Genomic DNA, 23,068 nt, shown 5'->3' with positions numbered 1-23,068 from the left:
TAGGATTTAGTGTGCGTTTGGAATAAGAATCGTAAAATTTCGGAAAAAGTGAAAAACAAAATTCAAATAAAAATGATATTTGAAAATTAGAGTTTATGGTTGGAGACGAATATAATTTTGGGATGTTTTTGAATTTCTATGAGTAATCTGAAGTGAAAAATTTTAAAAATAACTTTTCGGAGTTTTTTAAATTTTCGAAAAATTCCGAAATTCATCTTCTAAATGAAAATAAAAAATTTCATGAACAAATACTGATTTTTAAAAAATAAAATTTTTCGAAAAAAATGTATCTTTTTTTTATGGTCAATCGAGCCCTTAGTTTCGAACCGATAGAATTTTTCGAATGGTAATGAAGCTTGCCATTCTGTTTATTTGGCCGAATCGACTCTCAATGGTAATAAAGTTTAGGTTACGAATTCAAAATATTGTATTGATATTGAGAAATCCATTAGATACGTAAAAAAATGTTGATTTAGAATATAAAAATTTAAAAGAATTAAAATCTCGAACAGTAAATTAATACTTGTCACTGGGAAGCTCAAACCCATACAACTGTGCCAAAAAAAAAAAAAAAGAAAAGAAAAAGTAAAGAATCCACTGTGTTGTAACTTCTCGTATGTAACGAAAGCCAGTTATAAGATAAAAATAAAAAACTAAAACAGCAAAGTACCACAAGAGTTCAACAATAACATATGTCGTTCATTGATTATTGCATCACATAGTACAACACTAAAAAGTCACCCAAAATACGTTACAAATCAAAGACTAGAAAAGAAGTTAAAAAACAAAAAGACTTAAAAATTAGATTAAAGTATTCTAATTAAGCATTAGAACCAGCAGCTTAAACGTTTAATCATTATCCCACAATCACTTAGTAGCAGGAGAAGGAGAAAAGTTAAGCAATTCTTTCTTTTTCTCCCAAGCTTTAACAACCAAAACAGCATCAAACATTTTCGGAGCACCTGAGGAAGTAGTTGCGGAGATTTTAAGGTAATATTTAATACCAGAAACAACTTGTTTTTCTGCTTCAACAACCTCAGAAAAACTCAACAACCCATTATTATTATTAACCTTCTGTTTTTGTTTTTGCAAATTTCTGTTATACTCTTCAACACAAAACTTTCCCAAATCTTGAATTTCTTTGTTTGTCTTCACATCTTGGATTTGTGTTCTTCCACCTAGTTTTTTTCCACCTAAAGCATTTGATGGGGTTGAAGAAAATACGGAGATGATAAAGAAAAGGAGGATAAAAGAGAGGATTTTTGTTGTTTTTGCCATTGGAGAAGTGAGTTCCTTTTTAGGAGATGGGGGAATTATATAAGAGTTTTTTTTTTTTTGGGGGGGGGGGGGGGGAGAGAAGAGGATGGTAGTATTGGGACACGTTATAACTTATGAAGATGGTGGCAACACGTACGTGATGCCGCGTTTTTGTGAAACAAAGTGCTGAGATGGCACAAGAGGATAGTAGTCGGGTCCTAATAGGAGTATCGATCATATCGGTATCAAGAAAACAAATAAAAAATAACAAGGTTATAATAGTTATAATGGAGTTATAAATACTTATTCATCCTTAATTAGATGTCTCGGGACATGAAGTTATCTTTGATAAGTTATCAAGCGCTCTATCTTTAAGTGGGACTTTTCAGAGCGTATTTGAACCTCAATGCTGGTTAGAGACACAAAATAAAAAATAAAAAAGAGAATAGTAAAAAATTGTAAGTGAGAGTTGTTTACATTAATCTCAATAAACATATATCTTGATTATTGTTTTTTCCTCACTTGGAATTAACATCAAACTAATGATGGTACAATAACGATAATGACACGTGTCTTCCTTATTTTTTTATAGTTTGATTATGATTAATTAATGTACATTTTCAGAGTCTATTACTCACATGATCACTCAACTATCCGAAATTATCTTCCAAAGTTATATTTCTTTCATTTGTAACAACAAAGTCACTTAACTATGCTAATAGCACTCAGAAGATCACTGAACTAGATTTCTCAAATTTTTGATCGCCAAATACCTATTTTACCCTCTAGATTATCAACTTTTATCTTCTTTTTATTTTTTAGCTTTTTAATATAATATTTTTTCTCCTTTAAATCTATATTATGGACTTACTTTAGAAAAAAAAAATTATTTATAAATTTAAAAAGTAAAATAGTATTTAAGCATATACAATGTTGGAATAATAAAATATTGAGCACAATAGAAAGTTAATTAGAACAATTTGTTCATAATAATAATTTTGATATTAACAATAAAAACTCAAAAATTTATTTACACAATTGAGAATGAAAGAATATATATATATATATATATATATGCCATGCACGTACTATATAAAATAATTATTTAAAATAAAAGTATTTTTGTAATAGACATTACATATTCTTGAATATTATGCTCAATTATATTATTATTTCGACATTATATATGCTAGAGTTTTTTTAAAAAATAAATTATGTTTGTTCTATAGGTAAGTACATAATGTTGATTGAAAGGATAAAAAAATCATAATATTAAAAAGCAAAAAAAAGCAGAAGATAAAAGTTGATAATTTAAAAAGGTAAAATAGGTATTTGGCGATTAAAAGTTTGATAAATCTTGGTTTAGTGACTTTTTGAGTGATATAGACATAATTAAGTGACTTTGCTGTTACAAACGAAAGAAATATGACGCTGGTAGATAATTTCGGAAAGCTGAGTGACCGTCTAGGTAATGGACTCTACATTTTCATGGATGATAGGAAGAATATAAATTTCTGAGTTACTTTTTAATGAAACTGTACTTGTACGAAGAAAAGATTGTGATATAGGTTAATAATATGCTTAAAACTAATTAATTCGAAATTTGGAACGAGGCCTTTGAATTCCAACTTATATGCATTAAGTGATATAGCTTTTTAAGCTTAAACTCTAGGGGGTCGTTTGGTTACTTTGTGGAATAGATAAGGACATTATAGCTACCCCACATATATGAGATTTTAATCTTATTATTATTTTAGTCTAAATTTTATCATACCAAACATTGAATAAATAATCTCGAAGTCTATCTCACCGTTAGTATTCTTGTTCCACTAACCAAATGAAACCTTAATATTTTTAGTAAGGATTAATATATTAACTCTAACTTTATGCATAATATTTTTGTTTTGTTAAAAGGAATGTATTTTGGAATTAATAAAATTGCTTTCTGGCACGCATTATTAGTTTCTTGATTCTTTGGAGTTTGGATATGATTGTTTTTGGGTAAATAAATGCTTGTCTGCTTTGGCCATCTCCCCTCTTTGAATGGCTAAAAGGTGACAGTGCAGTGTGGACAAAGGCAATTTGCGAATGTCATTCATTTGTCAATTCTTCTTTGATATGTTGTATGGATTTGTTGTATTACATTAGCTCGTCTTATATATAGGTCATTGACATTCATGACCACAATATATATATTTTTTATAATCAATCGAATTAGTTTAAGTGCATCTCGATTAATTTTATCGAATATTTATTAGCTCCTATCAATATAATATCGGATAACTCAAACAATAAAAAAATAATAATTCGGTGGACAAGACATCTCGTATTAAGAGAAGAATTGCACCTTAACGGATGTGATGTGCACAGTCTATCCTAAAGCAAATATTAATGACTGTTTCTATGGCTTAAATATGTAATCTAGAAATTGCACGAAGACAATTAAATCAATCAAGACTTAGATAAATAAAATAACCTAATATATTTATCTCCATCAAAATTTGAATATTAGATCTCAAAACATTTCATGGATTAACCACTATGTTACAACATTGGGTGCATTATGACTACAATATTTAGGTACATAATAAATAAATGGAACTATTAGTACTATATATTTTTAGAATATTCCAACTAGCGCTATTTCTGTACTTTGTTAATTGGCTACCTAAACTATTTTAATTCTTTTTTACTTAACAAAAGAGAGTAAAATCAAATTAGACTGTAGAATTTCAAACTTATGATATTACGGTTCGAATTATGATATTTTGATCGTTGGTTTACAAAAGATCAAATGATATCTTCTTTAACTGTTACACATGTTAAAATTAATAAATTAGATACAGATTGAAAATATCATAACTTGGGAGTCTGGTACGTGCAATTCTATCTTTTATGGATCATGTACGGTGCAAATCCACTAATATGAATATTTATCGAATTTTTGTTAATTACTGTAGCTAAACTTTACTATAAAAGTCTTGTTTTTTTCGATATCTTTTGAATGTTATAGCAAAATGTTGTTATACAAAACATATCTTATATCATAACATAAAATTCGATTCCAATAGGACAAGAGAGATATCGTCCCAACTGGCTAGCGATGAGGAGAAAAGAATCTCAATGATTTGATTCATTTTAATTTCTTCTTAAGGGGCCTTTCGTAAGAATTAGAGTACAAAAATAATTATTCACATACTTAAATTTAGTTGATGGATTCCAGTTTTTGACAAATATTGTCCCTTATTTTTTAGGGTAGATCTATTTTGGTCCCTCAAATATAACTTTGAGCATATCTAGTCCCACAAGTATGCTAAAGTGGAGTACCTTTAGTCTCACTGACACAATATGTTCAAAAACTAACGGTGTTACCCAACTCTGATTCACGAAGCAAATCTTCTGCTCTGAAGCAAAACGTTTCCTCTCCTTTTATTGGATAACACAATTATCACTTTAATTCCTCATTTTTAGATAATGTATTCTAAAATTTTGACCTTGAAAATAACCCCTTCTGTGCCAGTTTTCAATGAGAAAATGACATTGTATAGCCGCTGTAAAAATAATAGGCGAAAAATGTATAAAATTTGTATAGTTTTTTGTATATATATACAATTAAAAAAATCGATTGATTTTTTCAAAAAGAAAAGTTAAAATTTGAAAAACATAGAGCTGTCAGGATCACTTCTAAGCATATTATTGAAGCAAACGACTAACCAGGTTGTATTATTATTTTTAGCTCGTGCTAGAAACTATTTACATATGGTAGCGGAAAAAATATTTAAAATTTGTATAATTTTTGTATATTAACATACAAATTTTATACTATTATTTTTACAGCGGCTATACAATGTCATTTTCTTATTGAAAACTGGCACAAAAGGGGTTATTTTCAAGGTCAAAATTTTAGAAGACATTATCTAAATATGAGGAATTAAAGTGATAATTTGCGTTATCCAATAAAAGGAGAGGAAACGTTTTGGTTCAGAGCAGAAAATTTACTTCATAAATTAGAGTTGGGTAATACCATTAATTTTTTAATATATTGTGTCAGTGAGATTAAATGTGCTCCACTTTAACACATTTAAGGAACTAGATATGCTCAAGATTATATTTGAGAGACCAAAAAGATTAGGATTATAATTTCTAAAACTCTAGTTCATAAACTTAAAAGAGATCCTACCAATATTTAACACTGAAAATGACATGAGATAAGAGGAAGAATGGCTAGCGCTTGTCGCCTAGGAATTAAAAAAGCTACGGAGTCAGAGGTCTTGGAATCCGTTATTTGCAAATTCGATACACATCTTTTTTTCCTCTGTCATTTTCACTCACTTTCTTTGTATTTAATTGAGGATTGAATAATTCGTTGATGTTTAATCTGTTACTATTTGATCCTCGTAAAAACAAATATGCGACTGATATATTACTTATGCGATTATAAATAATATATGAACGATTTTTAAATAATATATAGATAATTTATGATTTTATTAGGAATTTTTACCTTATAAAAAATGATTAAGCGATCAACCGGAGATCACTTAGGCGATCATAAATAATACATGACCGGTTTCTAGATAACACATAGGCGGTCATAAATAATATACGTGTGAATTCTAGACGACATATATGCAATTTATGATTTCACCAGAATCTCCACTTTATAAAACACGTCTTGGTAATAACTAACAAGCGATCACTTAGGCAATCATAAAAAATACACGAGTGATTTCTAGATAAAACATAGGCGATCAATGATTTTATTACGTTTCCCATTTTATAAAAAATAATCTTGCTAATAACTTATAGCAATAAACCGAAGATCATTTAGGAAAGTAAAAATAATACACGGGTGATTTCTAGATAAAAAATACTAAAAATAACTATTAAGCGATCAATCGGAGATCACTTATGCAATCATAAATAATACATGGTCGATTTTTAGACCACATTATGATCTATGATTTCACTAGGATCTCCCACTTTATAAAAATATGATCTTGGTATTAATTAATAAGCGATCAACCGAAGATCCTTCATGAATTATGGAAACAGGATCCAAATCGCCTAAATATTTGTGAGCCCATCAGAAATGACCTAATGAACAATAGTCATTGCTCCGCCATGATCGTTCCCCTTTTTTTTGGCGTTTTAGGGCCATAAAATAAGAATTCAGGACGATTTATAATTTTTCGTGTGGTAATATCCACACCATTTTCATGAATTCAACCGACGGGCTACGGATCGTCTAAATTTTGTAGGCCATTATAGATGACCTAATGAACAACTGTCATTGCTTTGTCGTGACTGTTCCTCGTTTTTAGCATTTTAGGGACATAAATTAGGAATTCACGATGATTTCTAAATTTTTTTGTATGCTAATGTCCATGCCATCTTCACTTGTAGGATTACACTAAGTTGTGATTGTTGTTGTTGTTGTTGTTGTTGTTATTGTTGTAATATCCATGCCATCTTCATAGTTTCGGGCGATGGACTACGAATCGCCTACAATATTGTGGGCGCATCACAAACGCCCTAATGAAAAATATTCATTGCTTCGCCATGACCGTTCCTCATTTTTTGGTGTTTTAGAGCCATTAAACAGGAATTCATGATGATTTCGAATTTTTCGTGTACTAATGTTCACAACATCTTCATGAATTCGGCCGGGTTATGAATCGCCTAAGATTTTATGGGCCAATCAGAAATAACCTAATGAATAATAGTCATTGCTTCGTCATATCCATTCTTCATTTTTGGTGTTTTAGGGATATAAAATAGAAATTCAGGATAATTTCTAATTTTGTGTGTGTTAATGTCCACGCCATTTTTATGAATACGTGCGACGGGTTCCAAATTGCCTAAAATTTTTTGAATCCATCACTAACAACCTAATGAAAATTATTCATTGCTTCGCTATGAGCGTTCCTCATTTTTTGGCATTTTAGGGCCATAAAATAGGAATTTAGGATTATTTTCAATTTTTCGGATACTAATGTCCAAGCCATCCTCATGAATTCGGGTGACGGATTTTGAATCGCCTAAGATTTTATGGGCCAATAAGAAACGACCTGATAAAATATTAGTAATTACTTCGTCATATATGTTCCTAGTTTTTGGCATTTTAGGGCTATAAAATAGGAATTTAGGACGACTTCCAATTTTTCGTGTGCTAATGTTGACGTCGTCTTCATGAATTTGGGCGAACGTCTCGTAATCACTTATGTTTTTTGGGCCCATCATAAACGACCTAATGAATAATAGTCATCGCTTCGCCATGACTGTTGCTCATTCTTTTTGATATTTTAGGGCCAAAAAATAGGAATTCAGGACGATCTTTAATTTTTTGTGTGCTAATGTCCACATCATCTTCTTGAATTAGGCGATGGGCTCTGAATTGCCTACAATTATGTGGGCAATTTGTTTACCCGTAAAATGGTACAATTAAATTTATACGTAGTTTCTAAACAAGTAAATTAATTCGATTATGAAATAATAAAATAATTAAAGAAATACGCAATACTTAGCCTTGAAGTGAAGATAAAATAGCAGAAATAGTAATTCCGAGAGCAGGACCCCGGGCACAACATCAATGAAATAAAATAATAATAAGAAAAAAATTGTATAAAGTTTTGAATCAATTATAACGTAAGTTTGCCAGAAAAGTCGTGTCATTTACAATGATAACATAACTCACTATTTATAGCCGCACATAGGGAACAAAGTCTGAGGATCATGCCGTTCTTTAATGTCAATTATGAGGGCCATTGAAGAAGGTGTAATAGTGAGCATAAATGACAAATTCTCTGTAACGGGCAGTGCACTAAATATTATGGAATATTCTCCAATAAATGCTACCGGGTGAAGGGTATTTATTGCATCTTTACGAGAGTCATTATTTCCAGTGACAAACGGAATAGTTGCCTTCGGTTTTATTAACATGTACGCAATATTAGTAACAACAACAATAATAGGAATAAATCAGGTAATTCATTTATAATAATTGAAGGCAACTCAGCAGTCATAACTAATTATCATTTTCATTATTTCTATTGCAGCGTGCAACCCGCTCTCACAATGTATCCATATTCAGTTCTATTGCGGCGTGCAACCCGCTCCTCCAACATATTCATTTTAATCAAGTCTGTTGCGGCGTGCAACCCGATCCTCCAATATTAACTTTTTAACAAGTCTGTTGCGGCGTGCAACCCGATCCTCCAATATTGACTTTTAACAAGTCTGTTGCGGCGTGCAACCCGATCCTCCAATATTGACTTTTAATAAGTCTGGTGTGACGTACAACCCGATACTCCAATATTGACTTTTAATAAGTCTGTTGCGGCGTGCAACCCGATACTCCAATATATTCATTATAATCAATCAAGTTGCGGCGTGCAACCCGCTTCTCCAATATTTTCATTTACCAATTCTTATAGAAGAAATTTTTCCAATAAATGTAACAATTAATATAAAATTACAAGACAACAAGCATACAATAATTATGGTTTGATTATGAAGCAAACAATAATAAATAGCAAATTATTATAGAAATCAGGGAGCAAATAGGCAGTTTAATATTTATTATGCTAAATGTCAAATAACAATTGAGGAACATAATTCAAATAGCATGCAACAATTAATGCAGGAATTCAAGAATTTATATTTGCAAAGAATAAGAGAGAAACAATTATTATAATAATTAATTTATGATTAAAAATAATTTATGATTTTTCAAGTAAGTAGGCAAACAATTAATTTGACGACGTATAGACACTCGTCACCTCGCCTATACGTCATTTACATGCAATTCACATAACAAAAAACTTAAGGGTTCTATTCCCTCAAGTCAAGGTTAACCCCGATATTTACCTCGCTTTGCAAATTCCAATCAATTATTCAACCACAACTTTTCCTATTAATTTTTTCCCCGAAAGCTTCAAATGTATTCACAAACAATTCGATATATTCAATACGAATCATAGGAATTAATTCCATATGAATTTACAGATCTTTCGGAAAAAATTCAAAATTCATTAAAATATTCGACAGTGGGACCCATGTCTCAAATCCCGGAAAAACTCATGAAATCTAAACACCCGTTCCGATACGAGTTCAATCATACCAAATTTGTCCAATTCTGATATCAAATGGACCTTCAAATCTTAAATCTTAGTTTTTTTTAGATTTTATAAAAATCTGATTTTTCTTCCATAAATTCACGGATTTATGATATAAATGAGTATGAAATCATGAAATATAATCAATATAGGATAAGGAATACTTACCCCAATATTTTTCCGTAAAAATCACCCAAAAATCGCTTTACCTGAGCTCAAAAATGGGAAAGAATTAAAAATGGGTCGATACCCCATTTTCAGAACTTAAGTTATGTTTCTGGGGTTTTTACCCTTCGCGAACGCGGTCAATGCCTCGCGTTCGCGAAGCACATTTTTGTGCTGCCAAAACTTTACTCTTCGCGAACGCGAAGGCAATGTCGTGAATGCGAGCCTTGCCAAATTTGGCCTTTTCGAACGCGATACACCCTACGCGAACGCGAAGCTTTAACGCTTGGTGCCCGACCAAGCCTCGCCTTCTATGCGAACACGAACGCTTCCACGCGTTCGCGATGAACACTGCCCTCTTCCCTTTGCGAACGCGTCCCCCTCTTCGCGAAAGCGAATAGTAAATTTCACCTCCTCCAGTTTCTTCTTCGCCAACGCGAGCCACCTCTCGCGAACGCGAAGAAGGATACCAGAAGCAGATTTCTGCAATTTTTTCCAAGTCCAAAATTGGTCTGTTAACCACCCGAAATCAACCCGAGCCCTCGGGGCTCTAAACCAAATATGCACCCAAGTACTAAAACATCATACGAACTTGCTCGCGTGATCAAATCGCCAAAATAATACCTAGAACTACGAATCGGACACCAAATCAAAGGAAGTTTTCAAGAAAACGTTAAAACTTATATTTTTACAATCGGACGTCCGAATCACGTCAAATCAACTCTGATTCTCACCAAATTCGGCAGACACGTCATAAATATTATAGTGAACCTATATCGGGCTCTGAAACCAAAATACGGACCAGAGGTCAATAAATCCAATATCAGTAATTTCTTAAAACTCATTAAGCTTTCAAGCTTTTAATTTTTTACCAAAATTCCATATCTCAATCTAGGGACCTCGGAATTCGATTCCGGGCATACGCCCAAGTCCCAAATCACGATACGAACCTACCAAAATTTTTAAAATACTGATCCGGGTCCGTTTGCTCAAAATGTTGACTAAAGTCAACTTAGTTGAGTTTTAAAGCTCTATTTTATATTTTAATATATTTTTCACATAAAAACTTTTTCGAAAAATTGTACGGACTGTGTACGTAAGTCGAGGAATGATAAATAATATTTTTTGAGGTCTTAGAACATAGAATTACTTATTAAATTTAAAGATGATATTTTGGGTCATCACATTCTCCACCTCTAAAACAAACGTTCGTCCTCGAACGGAGTTAGAAAGAAGTGCTTGAGCTTTTGAATAAGTGTGGACATTTACTCTGCATGTCCGACTTAGACTCCAAGGTATATGCCTCTATCGGCTGACCTCTCCATTGCACCCGAACTGAAGAATAACTCTTTGACCTCAACTGTCGGACCTGCCGGGCTAGAATAGCCACCGGCTCCTCCTCGTAAGTCTAATCTTTGTCCAATTGGACTGAGCTGAAATTTAACTCATGGAACGGATCACCATGATATATTCGGCGCATAGACACATGGAACACCGGATGAACCGCTGATAAACTAGGTGGTAATGCAAGCTTGTAGGCTACTTCACCCACCTTTTCAAGAATTTCAAAGGGTCCGATATACCTAGGGCTCTACTTGCCCTTCTTTCCGAACCTCATTACACCTTTCATAGGTGAAACCCGGAGCAATATTCGTTCTCCAACCATGAATGCAATATCACGAACTTTACGGTCGACATAACTCTTTTGCCTAGACTGAGCTGTGCGAAGTCGATCCTAAATAATCTTGACCTTATCCAAGGCATCCTGTACCAAATCGGTACCCGACAAACGAGCCTCTCCCGGTTCAAACCAACCAACTGGCGATCGGCATCACCTTCCGTATAATGCCTTATATGGAGCCATCTGAATGCTCGACTGGTAGCTATTATTATAAGCAAACTCCGCAAGTAGTAAGAAATGATCCCAAGAACCTCCAAAGTCTATAACACAAGCGCGAAGCATATCTTCCAATATCTGAATAGTGCGCTCTGACTGTCTGTTTGTATATGGATGAAATGTTGTACTCAACTCCACCCGCGTGCCTAACTCATGTTGTATAACCCTCCAGAAATGTGAGGTAAACTGCGTACCTCGATCTAAAATAATAGACACGGGCACACCATGAAGGCGGAAATCTCACGAATGTAAATTTCAGCTAACCTCTTTGAAGAATAGGTAACTGCCACTGGAATGAAATGGGCTGACTTGGTCAACCTGTCCACAATGACCCCAAACTGCGTCAAATTTTCTCTGAGTCCGTGGGAGCCCAACAATAAAATCCATAGTGATACGCTCCCACTCCCACTCAGGAATTTCTAACTTTTGAAGCAAACCACCAGATCTCTGATGCTCGTACTTAACTTGCTGACAATTCAGACACCGAGCTACATGTGTAACTATATCCTTTTTCATTCTCCTCCACCAATAATGTTGCCGCAAATCTTGATACATTTTAGCGGTACCTGGATGAATAGAATACCTGGAACTGTGTGCCTCTTCAAGAATTAACTCACGAAGCCCATCCACATTAGGCACACAAATACGACCCTGCATTCACAGAACTCCATCTTCCCCCACAACAACCTGTTTGGCATCACCGTGCCGCACCGTGTCCTTAAGGACAAGTAAATGTGGATCATCATACTGCCTCTCTCTGATGCGCTCATATAAAGAAGACCGAGCGGCTGTGCAAGTTATAACTCGACTGGGTTCTGAAACATCTAACCTCACGGACTGATTAGCCAAAGTCTGAACATCTGCAGCTAATGGCCTCTCACCAACCAGAATATACACAAGATTGCCCATACTCACAACCATTCCACTAAAAGCATCGGCCACCACATTGGCCTTTCCGGGGTGATACAAAATGGTGATATCATAGTCTTTCAACAACTCCAACCATCTTCTCTGCCTCAAATTAAGATCTTTTCGTTTGAACAGATACTGAAGGCTACGATGATCAGTAAATACCTCACACGAGACACCGTAGAGTTAATTCCTCCAAATCTTCAGCGCATGAACAATGGTTGCCAATTTTAAGTCATGAACATGATAATTCTTCTCGTGAAATTTCAACTGCCGCGACGCATATGCAATTACCTTGCCATTTTACATTAATACTGCACCAAGCCCAATGTGAGATGCGTCATAATATACCGTATACAATCTTGAACCTGTGGGTAATACTAATACTGGCACCGTAGTCAAAGCAGTCTTGAGCTTCTGAAAGCTCAACTCACACTCGTCTGACCATCTAAATGGAACACCCTTCTGGGTCAATCTGGTCTTAATAGTTGTTCATAATCAATTACAAAATCGTCAATTAACTTCATGTTAACAAAAATCTCGTTTGAAATCTTCACAGTACTAATAACGAGATGCGAGGCATGCAGACCTCATAATTGTTTACCCGAATTAACGAGTCACATTTAATGCCTCCTGGGCGGGCACCTACCTCGTAGGTTACAACTCAATATTACAACACGAATTTGGCAAGTATGCACATAGAATTTCATACAAATATTTTAAAATAAGCCTAGCAGGAATGACTCCCTATTAGTACTATAGTACAAATTAAATTTCACAAGGGAGGAATTAAACACAAGGATTTTTATCATAAGGATCTCGTCCTTATATAACTTCCACCTCAGTTCGTAGCCCGGTTTAAACATATCATTTTATATTAAAATGCGAGGATCTCATTCTCAGTTTTGAATCACAAGTAATATGCACATCGTGCCAAGCAAAAATTTTCATTTTCTCCTTTTAAATAATTTCGGTTACCCAAAATCACAACACATAATGAACCCCATACCGGTAGGGCATATCATTCACAATTTATAATTAATTATCCGAAAATTACATCAAAACTTATTGATATGAGTAATAGAAAGCCACATCTAGCCTCACAACTCTTATTAGTGACCAACATGGAATGATAAGTGTAGTTATCTCCATAGAATCTTCCAACATGAGTAAACACCTAAGTAGATTATAGAATTACGAAGCTCACTCATAAATGGAGCACAATAGGAGGACTCGCCTCGATACTCAGAACCAAATCAAGTTAAGAAAATTATTCCTTTATATTAAATCGAGGTCGCGCCTATATAGACACCATCTGATGTATCAACCTCCGCCATACCATAAAACAATTGTATCAACGGTTGGGCCTCCACTCTAGGACGCCTTATACCCGCCTGTCCTCCTCCCCTAACTGGTCGTGTGGGTGGTGTAGTAACTGCAATGGGGCACGTAGCCTGAGTGCTTTGATGAAATATGTCTCTCCCAAGTCTAGAACAATTTTCTCATGATGTGCCTAGTATCACCGCATTCATAACAACCCATTTGCGAGTTTGGCTGCTTATACTGAGTCTGTGCCAAATAACTTGAATAACCATTGTTGGACACTTATGTCAGTGGTGCATTAAAAGAACTTACTGGAGCACCTCGGTTAATCCGATGTGCAAACTGGGCTAGCCGACTGCCCGAGCCCCCACCATAACGATTTATACTCGCTGAGTAGAATCCACTGAATGCCCCAGAACCTCGAGACGTCTTGGTCTCCTTAGTTTCCTTTTTCCTCACCCCGAACATATTCTAATATATTGGCAATTTCTACCACTAGTGGAAATGAAGTATCAGCCTGTAGCTCCCGATTCATACAAAATTTTACGATCATAATTGAGTCCTTTAATGATTATGTGGACTCACTCTCTGGCTGTAGGAAGCAAAGTAGGAATATGACGGGCTAACTTATTGAACCTGATGGCATATTATGACACCGTCATGGTGACCTGACGCAATCGTTCAAATCCTATGCGCCATGCATTACGGAGAGTCCGGAAAACAAACTCTTTCAAAAGTATTTGTGAGAACCGAGCCAAGTGGGCGGTGTTGTATTGGCTGGTCTGCCCTCTTCATAGGCTTGCCACAGACACCTGTGGAGAATTATCTCTCCCAAGGCCAATTTCTTCTTTTGTAATGCTGACTCAACACTGTTGAGCTCACCCATTTCTTAACATACTCTTCAATTCTTCTTTGGGGTAAACTTTACCCTTATTTATATACAATGATCACAAAAGTAGAGCTCCATACAGACAATTCTTAGTCCAGAATCTCGTCAACCATTGTACTTCCTCCGAAGCACCCCAAAATCCGCAACCATGATGTCCACGCTGAGTAGGCCTTCTGTAAATTTAATGTTGTTTCTCTAACTCCTTTGGTACTGAAGTATAAGATTATTTCAGAGGCGGGCATACCGCATGTCCCAACCTTATTCTCTATAAGATCTCAGGCCTTAAACACATATAAATTTTGGGAGAACCTTTCAGTACCACATATATACATTTCAGGCCAAAACTGATATAGCACATGACTCGCAATCTATTCATTGATAGTGGACTCCCCCACTCGGCGCGAAGTCATAGTTCACCTCGTCCGATGGTCCACAATATTAACCTTCACAACTCGCATAAATCAACCATATGCCAAGGTACGTTGCACCCCCCCTCCACATTATTCACTGGGTGATCTCTTTATACGTCCGCATCTTCAGTCGGAATCATACGTTGAGGCAATATTTGAGCATCTATGGCTCCCTCGTAGTTCATCTGCGGCATCACGAACCGTCGACGCACAACTGATACAGAGAGCGCAATGTCATACATGAGTAGATACAAAGGAATGTGAGATATAAGTTTCAATCAAGATCAATGCCGCACGATAAAGAATGAAAGATCAATGCCGACGCCCTAAACTTCATAGCCTCTGAGAGATAAGAACAGACGTCTTCGTACTGATCCTTCAGACTCTACTAAGCTTGCTCATGACTCGTGAGACCTATGTAACCTAGTGCTCTGATACCAACTGTCACGACCCGAAATTCCCACCTCCGGACCGTGATGGCGCCTAACATTTCACTTGCTAATCAAGCCAACGTTAGAATAACATTATCCATTTTTAAAATAATTTTTAAATTTATTAATAACAAGGAAGCAAATGCGGAAGCAATTTTGAAATAATCCATAATAATAACAGTGTCTAAATACCATCCCAGAATTGGTGTCACAAGTATACGAGCTTCTAGAATAAATACAAATAAAGGTCTGAATAAAATAAAGTTGTATGAAAATAAACACACAGCTAAAGTACGATAGGCGGGGACTTCAGAACTGCGAACACCATGCAGTTATACCTCAAGTCTCCTCTGATAGCTGAAATCCGAGCAAGTCTATGGTACGCCGCTGGGACCAACTCCAAAATCTGCACAAGAAGTGCAGAGTGTAGTATCAGTACAACCGACCCCATGTACTGGTAAGTGCTGAGCCTAACCTCGATGAAGTAGTGACGAGACTAAGGCAGTTCACTTACATTAACCTGTACGCAATATTAGTAACAACAACAATAATAGGAATAAATCAGGTAATTCATTTATAATAATTGAAGGCAACTCAGCAGTCATAACCAATTATCATTTCCATTATTTCTGTTGCAGCGTGCAACCCACTCTCACAATATATCCACATTCAGTTCTGTTGCGGCGTGCAACCCGATCCTCCAATATTAACTTTTTAACAAGTCTGTTGCGGCGTGCAACCCAATCCTCCAATATTGACTTTTAACAAGTCTGTTGCGGCGTGCAACCCGATCCTCTAATATTTACTTTTAATAAGTCTGTTGCGGCATGCAACTCGATCCTCCAATATTAACTTTTAATAAGTCTGTTGCGACGTGCAATCCGATCCTTCAATATTGACTTTTAATAAGTCTGTTGCAGCGTACAACCCGATCCTCCAATATTGACTTTTAATAAGTCTGTTGCGGCGTGCAACCCGATCCTCTAATATATTCATTATAATCAATCAAGTTGCGGCGTGCAACCCGCTCCTCCAACATTTTCATTTACCAATTCTTATAGAAGAAATTTTCCCAATAAATATAACAATTAATATAAAATTACAAGACAACAAGCATACAATAATTATGGTTTGATTATGAAGCAAACAATGACAAATAATAAATTATTATGAAAATCAGGGAGCAAATAGGCAGTTTAATATTTATTATGCTAAATGTCAAATAATAATTAAGGAACATAATTCAAATAGCATGTAACAATTAATGCAGGAATTCAAGAATTTATATTTGCAAAGAATAAGAGAGAAATAATTATTATAATAATTAATTTATGATTAAAAATAATTTATGATTTTTCAAGTAAGTAGGCAAACAATTAATTTGACGACGTATAGACACTCGTCAACTCACCTATACGTCGTTTACAAGCAATTCACATAACAAACAATTTAAGGGTTCTATTCCCTCAAGTCAAGATTAACCTCGATACTTACCTCGCTTTGCAAATTCCAATCAATTATTCAACTACAGTTTTTCCTTTTAAATTTGCCTTCATAAGCTTCAAATCTATTCACAAACAGTTCGATATATTCAATATGAATCATAGGAATTAATTACATATGAATTTACAAATCTTCCGGATAAAAATTCAAAATTCATTAAAATATTCGACAGTGGGATCCACGTCTCAAATCCCAAAAAAACTCACAAAATCCGAACACCTGTTCCGATACGAGTTCAACCATACCAAATTTGTCCAATTCCAATATCAAATGGACCTTCAAATCTTAAATCTTCGTTTTTGGAAGATTTTATAAAAATCTAATTTTTCTTCCATAAATTCACGGATTCATGATATAAATGAGTATGAAATCATGAAATATAATCAATATAGTATAAGGAACACTTACCCCAATGTTTTCCCGTGAACATTGCCCAAAAAGCGCCTTACCCGAGCTCACAAATGGGAAAGAATTGAAAATGGGTCGAAACCCTATTTCTAGAACTTAAGTTCTGTTTCTGGGATTTTTACCCTTCGCGAACGCGGTCAGTGCCTCGCGTTCACGAAGCACATTTTTGTGCTGCCAAAACTTTACTCTTCGCGAACGCGAAGGCAATGTCGTGAACGCGAAGCCTTACGAAATTTGGCCTTCGCAAACGTGATAGACCCTACGCGAACGCGAAGCTTTAACGCTTGTTGCCTGGCCAGTCCTCACCTTCTATGCGAACGGGAACGCTTCCATGCGTTCGCGATGAACACTGCCCTCTTCCCTTCGCGAACGTGTCCCCCTCTTTGCGAACGCGAAGAGTAAATTTCACCTCCTCCATTTTCGTCTTAGCGATCGCAAGCCACCTCTCGCGAACGCGAAGAAGGATACCAGAAGCAAATTTCTACAGTTTTTCCCAAGTCCAAAAATGGTCTGTTAACCACCCGAAATCAACCCGAGCCCTCGGAGCTCCAAACCAAACATGCACCCAAGTCCTAAAATATCATACAAACTTGCTCGCGCAATCAAATCACCAAAATAACACCTAGAACTACGAATCGGACACCAAATCAAAGGAAGTTTTCAAGAAAATTTTAAAACTTATATTTTTACAACAGGAGGTCCGAATCACATCAAATCAACTCTGATTCTCACCAAATTCGGTAAAAATGTCATAAATATTATAGTGGACCTATACCGGGCTCCGGAACTAAAATACGGACCCGAGGTCAATAAATCCAACATCAGTAATTTCTTAAAACTCATTAAGCTTTCAAGCTTTTAATATTTCATCAAAATTCCATATCTCAAGCTAGGGACCTCGAAATTCGATTCCGAGTATACGCCCAAGTCCCAAATCACGATACGGACCTACCGGAATTATCAAAATACTAATCCGGGTCCGTTTGCTCAAAATGTTGACTAAAGTCAACTTAGTTGAGTTTTAAAGTTCTATTTCACATTTTAATCTATTTTTCACATAAAAACTTTTCTGAAAAAATTGTACGGACTGCGCACGCAAGTCGAGGAATGATAAATGGTACTTTTTGAGGTCTTAGAACACATAATTACTTATTAAATTTAAAGATGATATTTTGGGTAATCACACAAATAGGTCCAATAGTGGCCTGATTTGGACCTTCTTCAGAGGATGTCTCTTGGGATCTAATCCACCTCTTCTTGGACATGAATTTGGACCATAAAATAATTGTAACAACTAAACAACTCATATCCTTTATCCTTGAGCTCTCCATCCTAATTAACAATTTCTTTATTTGCACTTGAAGTCTAATGACCTTGTTTTGTAAATCTTTAGCTTGACATCTTGTTAAAGACCCTCTTTGAGTTTCCAAAGCTTCATTCTTGTCCTTGAGTAGATTTGAGCTTCCTAGGATGCTATCATTCACCTCTTCTTGAGGAAAATGCGTCCTTAAAGATAGATTGAATTCAAGAAAGAGCTTCTTGAATTCAAGAAGTCTATTCTTTAAGTTTATTCCTAGCAACAACAATTAGCTAACAAAGAACTAATCGCCTTTGGTAGAGAATTAAAAACAAGAGATAGACTGTAAAACCCAACACTTTAGAATAACAAGAACAACAATAAGCTTAAACTTATCACCTTTCTTGAATACCTAGAAGTAATCAAAAAATTCAAAGGAGTTTAATCTTACCACTTTAAGTTGAGTCTTGAAGGTTGAAGAATAAATCCAAGAGTAGCCACACATAAGAGCGCAAGAAAAATCTCACAATTTTTATTGATAATAGTCTATAATAATCTAAAATCTAAAAACAAAGAAGATACCCCTTTATATAGAGAGTGGGTCACGAAATTCTTACCTAAAAACAAGGAAATAAAGTCCTAAACTACTTTGGACAACATGTCCAAATACCTTAGGAAAAGGAAAAACACTAGGAAACAAAAATCAAGTCAATCTTGGAAAGTAACTCCAACAATCTTAGAAAAAGGAAAACATAACCTTAACTACCTAGGAAAGAAATAAATCTAGTACCAAAATATATGGAAATAAGTTAAAACCAATCTTGGATGGAATCTTAAAAGTCCCAAACTAATCATGGATAGGATCTTGGAAATCTTTATGGCAACTTGCAAGCAACTTGACACCAACTTGTACCCAACTTCTATCACGCCTATTGAACCTTTCTTGGGCAGCAAGTAAGTCCTTTTTATGTTATAAAAATGTGGCTTCATGTAGGACTTATTGGGCTGCAAGTTTGTACACATATTTAGGTGCCAAATAGGTCCAATAGTGGCCTGATTTGGACCTTCTTCAGAGGATGTATCTTGGGATCTAATCCACCTCTTCTTGGACATAAATTTGGACCATAAAATAATTGTAACAACTAAATAACTCATATCCTTTATCCTTGAGTTCTCCATCCCAATTAACAACTTCTTTATTTGCACTTGAAGTCTATTGACCTTGTTTTGCAACTCTTTAGCTTGACATCTTGTTAAAGACCGTCTTTGAGATTCCAAAGCTTCATTCTTGTCCTTGAATAGATTTGAGCCTCCTAGGATTCTATCATTCTCGTGAATGCGAAGAGTAAATTGGACTGGCACGTTTTGTACTTTGCGTTCGCTAAGGGTTGAGGTGCGAAGCTTTGCGTTCGCGATCGAAGCCTCGCGTCCGCGAAAAGAAAGAGACTGTCCAGGTAATTTGCCTTCGTGTTCACGAAGGGAATCTCCCATTCGCGAAGGACAAGTCAGGCAAGCTTCGCGTTCGTGAGATAGCCCTCGCGTTCGCGAAGGGTAAAATTAGACAACCCAAATTTGTGCTTCGCGAATGCGAGACACTGACCGTGTTCGCGATGGGTAAAGATCCCAGAAACATAACTTAAGTTCTGGACAATGGGATTCGTCCCATTTTCAACCCTTTTCCATTTTTGAGCTCGGGTAAGGCGATTCTTGGGCGATTTTCACGGGAAAACATTGTGGTAAGTGTTCCTTATCCTATATTGATTATATTTCATGATTCCATACTCATTTACATCATGAATCCGTGAATTTATGGAAGAAAAATCAGATTTTTATAAAATTTTCCAAAAACAAAAATTTAAGATTTGAAGGTTTCATTTGACATCAGAATTGGATAATTTTTGTATGGTTGAAATCGTAGCGGAACGGGAGTTCGGATTTCGTGAGTTTTTCCGGGATTTGAGTAATCGGGCTTCAACATCGTGACAACTCTTTTAAAGGAAGGGTACTAAAAGAGATAGTCACCACCTAACGGATTAAGGTTTATTAGGGCACCTATTTTGCAAATAACTCTAGATTAACCAATTCGCGTCACCAAAGATCGGGTAAGGGCTCAAATTACCCTAAGGAGAAGGTGTTAGGCACTCCTCGAGGTCCACAACGGTGGGTCCCAGCTGAACTCAAATTATATGAATTAGTCTGTGATCAAATCTAAGAAACAAGGAATTACTAAACATGAATAATCGATTGAAAGACAAGGTGGGAAGGGGGTCCTAAGTTTTTTAGCCTAAAGGATCACCTCGTGCAACATAAATAATACTTCGTAACTCTCTCAAGATGGGGTGTTACTCCTATTATTCAGCGGGCACAAACTATCATCTCCTGCTACCCGATTACTATCTTTAAGTTGTATACCTAAAGCGCACTAGTCAATTCTAAGTCGTACTCTAAGCGTGCACTACCCGTCCCATGCCTATGGCCCAGGAGGCATTTGGACCTCTATTTCAGGGTGGTTCTAGACTTTAACTTAGGTTGCTCAAAAGGGAAAATACTAGGTGACAAGCAAAACATTTAGGACTTTCACAATTTGTGAATATGGCAGCATGTAAACGCATATTGAATCATACAATTCCCTATAGGCATGGTTTCTAATAAGTAGAAATAGAACACAATTGAATCAAGTATTGAAACCATAGGCAGGATTGCTAACATATAATGACTGAACATAATAGGATACCTATAGGCATGATTTCTAACACACTATAACTAAACACACATTATTGAACCTATAGGCAGGATTTCTACCCCATTTATTAAAAATATAAGATACAATTCCCTTTCCCAATTTCACTAACACCCCAAATATTATTACAATAATTATTACAGACCTAGAATGAATAGCATGAATTACATAGGAGAATAACTATAGGGAGCCTACAGCAGGCCCAAAATACACCTGGACAGGCCTGGCCATTATTCTCACAAATCACAACAGTCTCCAAGTTACACACTCATAGACGTACAACATCCAGGAATTGAATGATTCACCCAGTGAGCACAAGATTGAGTTGAGCATATAGAACCAAGGCCCTAGTGTGTCAGAGTTCCCAAGGGCTTCAAGAATCCAAGGCAGTGCTCACACTAGGGTGGTTAATAAAAATAGTTCAGAGGAGGGATTAAGGACCAAATTCTAGTGTGTCAGAGTTCACACGGGTCTCTAATGAACCCTGAGCAGTGCTCACACTAAGGAGGCCAACAGACAGAACTTGGGCAGCATTGGCTAAGAATAGGATTTAAAAGAGCTTAGGTGACAGAGAAAGAAAGACCAAAATTGAGAAGACAGGAATTGAGGATTTAAGCATACATGACCAAATTGATTCAACAAGCAGACACTTAAATAGAACTTAAAAAAAACTAGTTTAATGAAACTGATAAACAAGTTTCAAACTCAACACAACAGCAGTCACATGCTAAAAGTTGGCAAAGAATATGTTTGCAAGTTTGGCATAGTCATAGATATAGAATGAGTTAAATCATGCTGAATCATGTTAAGTACATAACCTAGTGTTATTATCAAGAAAACCAGAACAACATCATAGAAGGGGGGAGGGCATCATGCTTACAGTCATAAGTCAAGACACACGCACTCAGTAAAATCATGTTAAGTAGCAGGTAACTTTGTTATAATGATCTATCCAAAGATGATCCAGTTTGTATCATAGGATAAAGCAGCAATTTGAACATGATGAGATAACTATTCCAAATTACAAACAAACACTAGAGGGGGTGTGGGATCGAGTGATCATGTTAACACAATAGCAAAAAGGCATATTATAACTAGTAATAAGAGTCACATATGTGAGACATTCACTGCAGGGATTCAGGGTAAAGGGATAAACATGTTCATAGGCATTCAAGGATTGATACATTAACTGGATAGACCTTAAATAAGTTCAAATAACTTCAACACAGATAACATTAGGAGAAATTAAGTGTTAAAGGGACTAAGACATACATATTTGATAGAGCTATACTTAAACACCTTCCAAAGTATATTGAATAACAAATTTTATAGTAATCACATATACAAATCAGGGACATGTAAGAATGAAAGTGCAGAAGTTAGGTGACTCACCAGTTAAGCAAAACAAATACACAAAGTATGGAAGTCCACAGTATATAGCAAAATTTCAGATCTGACTGGCCTTGGCTTCCAGTCGGCCAAAGTTAGAGTATAGAATGCAAAATCAGAATAACCTTTGTCTAGTAAGTCTATAGTGAGTCCAGAAAATAGTCGAAGGTCCTTTTAAAAGGGAATGGGGGAAGAGTATATATAGTGATAGAAATCATCACATAAACATGGAAACAAATCATTCATACGCAAGAAAATATTTCAGAATCAGTTATAGGTAATTTAGGGCACAAATCAAGGGATTCAACAAATCAAGGAAATACCCGAGATTAT

General features: G+C 35.6%; 1 protein-coding gene across 1 annotated transcript; it reads right to left on the bottom strand.

Moving 5' to 3' along the window:
• Window positions 1–867: 867 nt before the first annotated feature.
• LOC107821135 (cysteine proteinase inhibitor B) lies at window positions 868–1,278 on the bottom strand. Its single transcript, XM_016647547.2, has one exon. The coding sequence runs from the start codon at window positions 1,276–1,278 to the stop codon at window positions 868–870; it is 411 nt and encodes a 136-aa protein (XP_016503033.1).
• Between the last annotated feature and the right edge of the window lie 21,790 nt (window positions 1,279–23,068).

The sequence above is a fragment of the Nicotiana tabacum genome, chromosome 14 (assembly GCF_000715075.1).
Source record: "Nicotiana tabacum cultivar K326 chromosome 14, ASM71507v2, whole genome shotgun sequence".
Taxonomy (NCBI): domain Eukaryota; kingdom Viridiplantae; phylum Streptophyta; class Magnoliopsida; order Solanales; family Solanaceae; genus Nicotiana; species Nicotiana tabacum.
The sequence above is the reverse complement of the archived record's forward strand: the minus strand, read 5'-3'. Positions and strand labels throughout refer to the sequence as shown.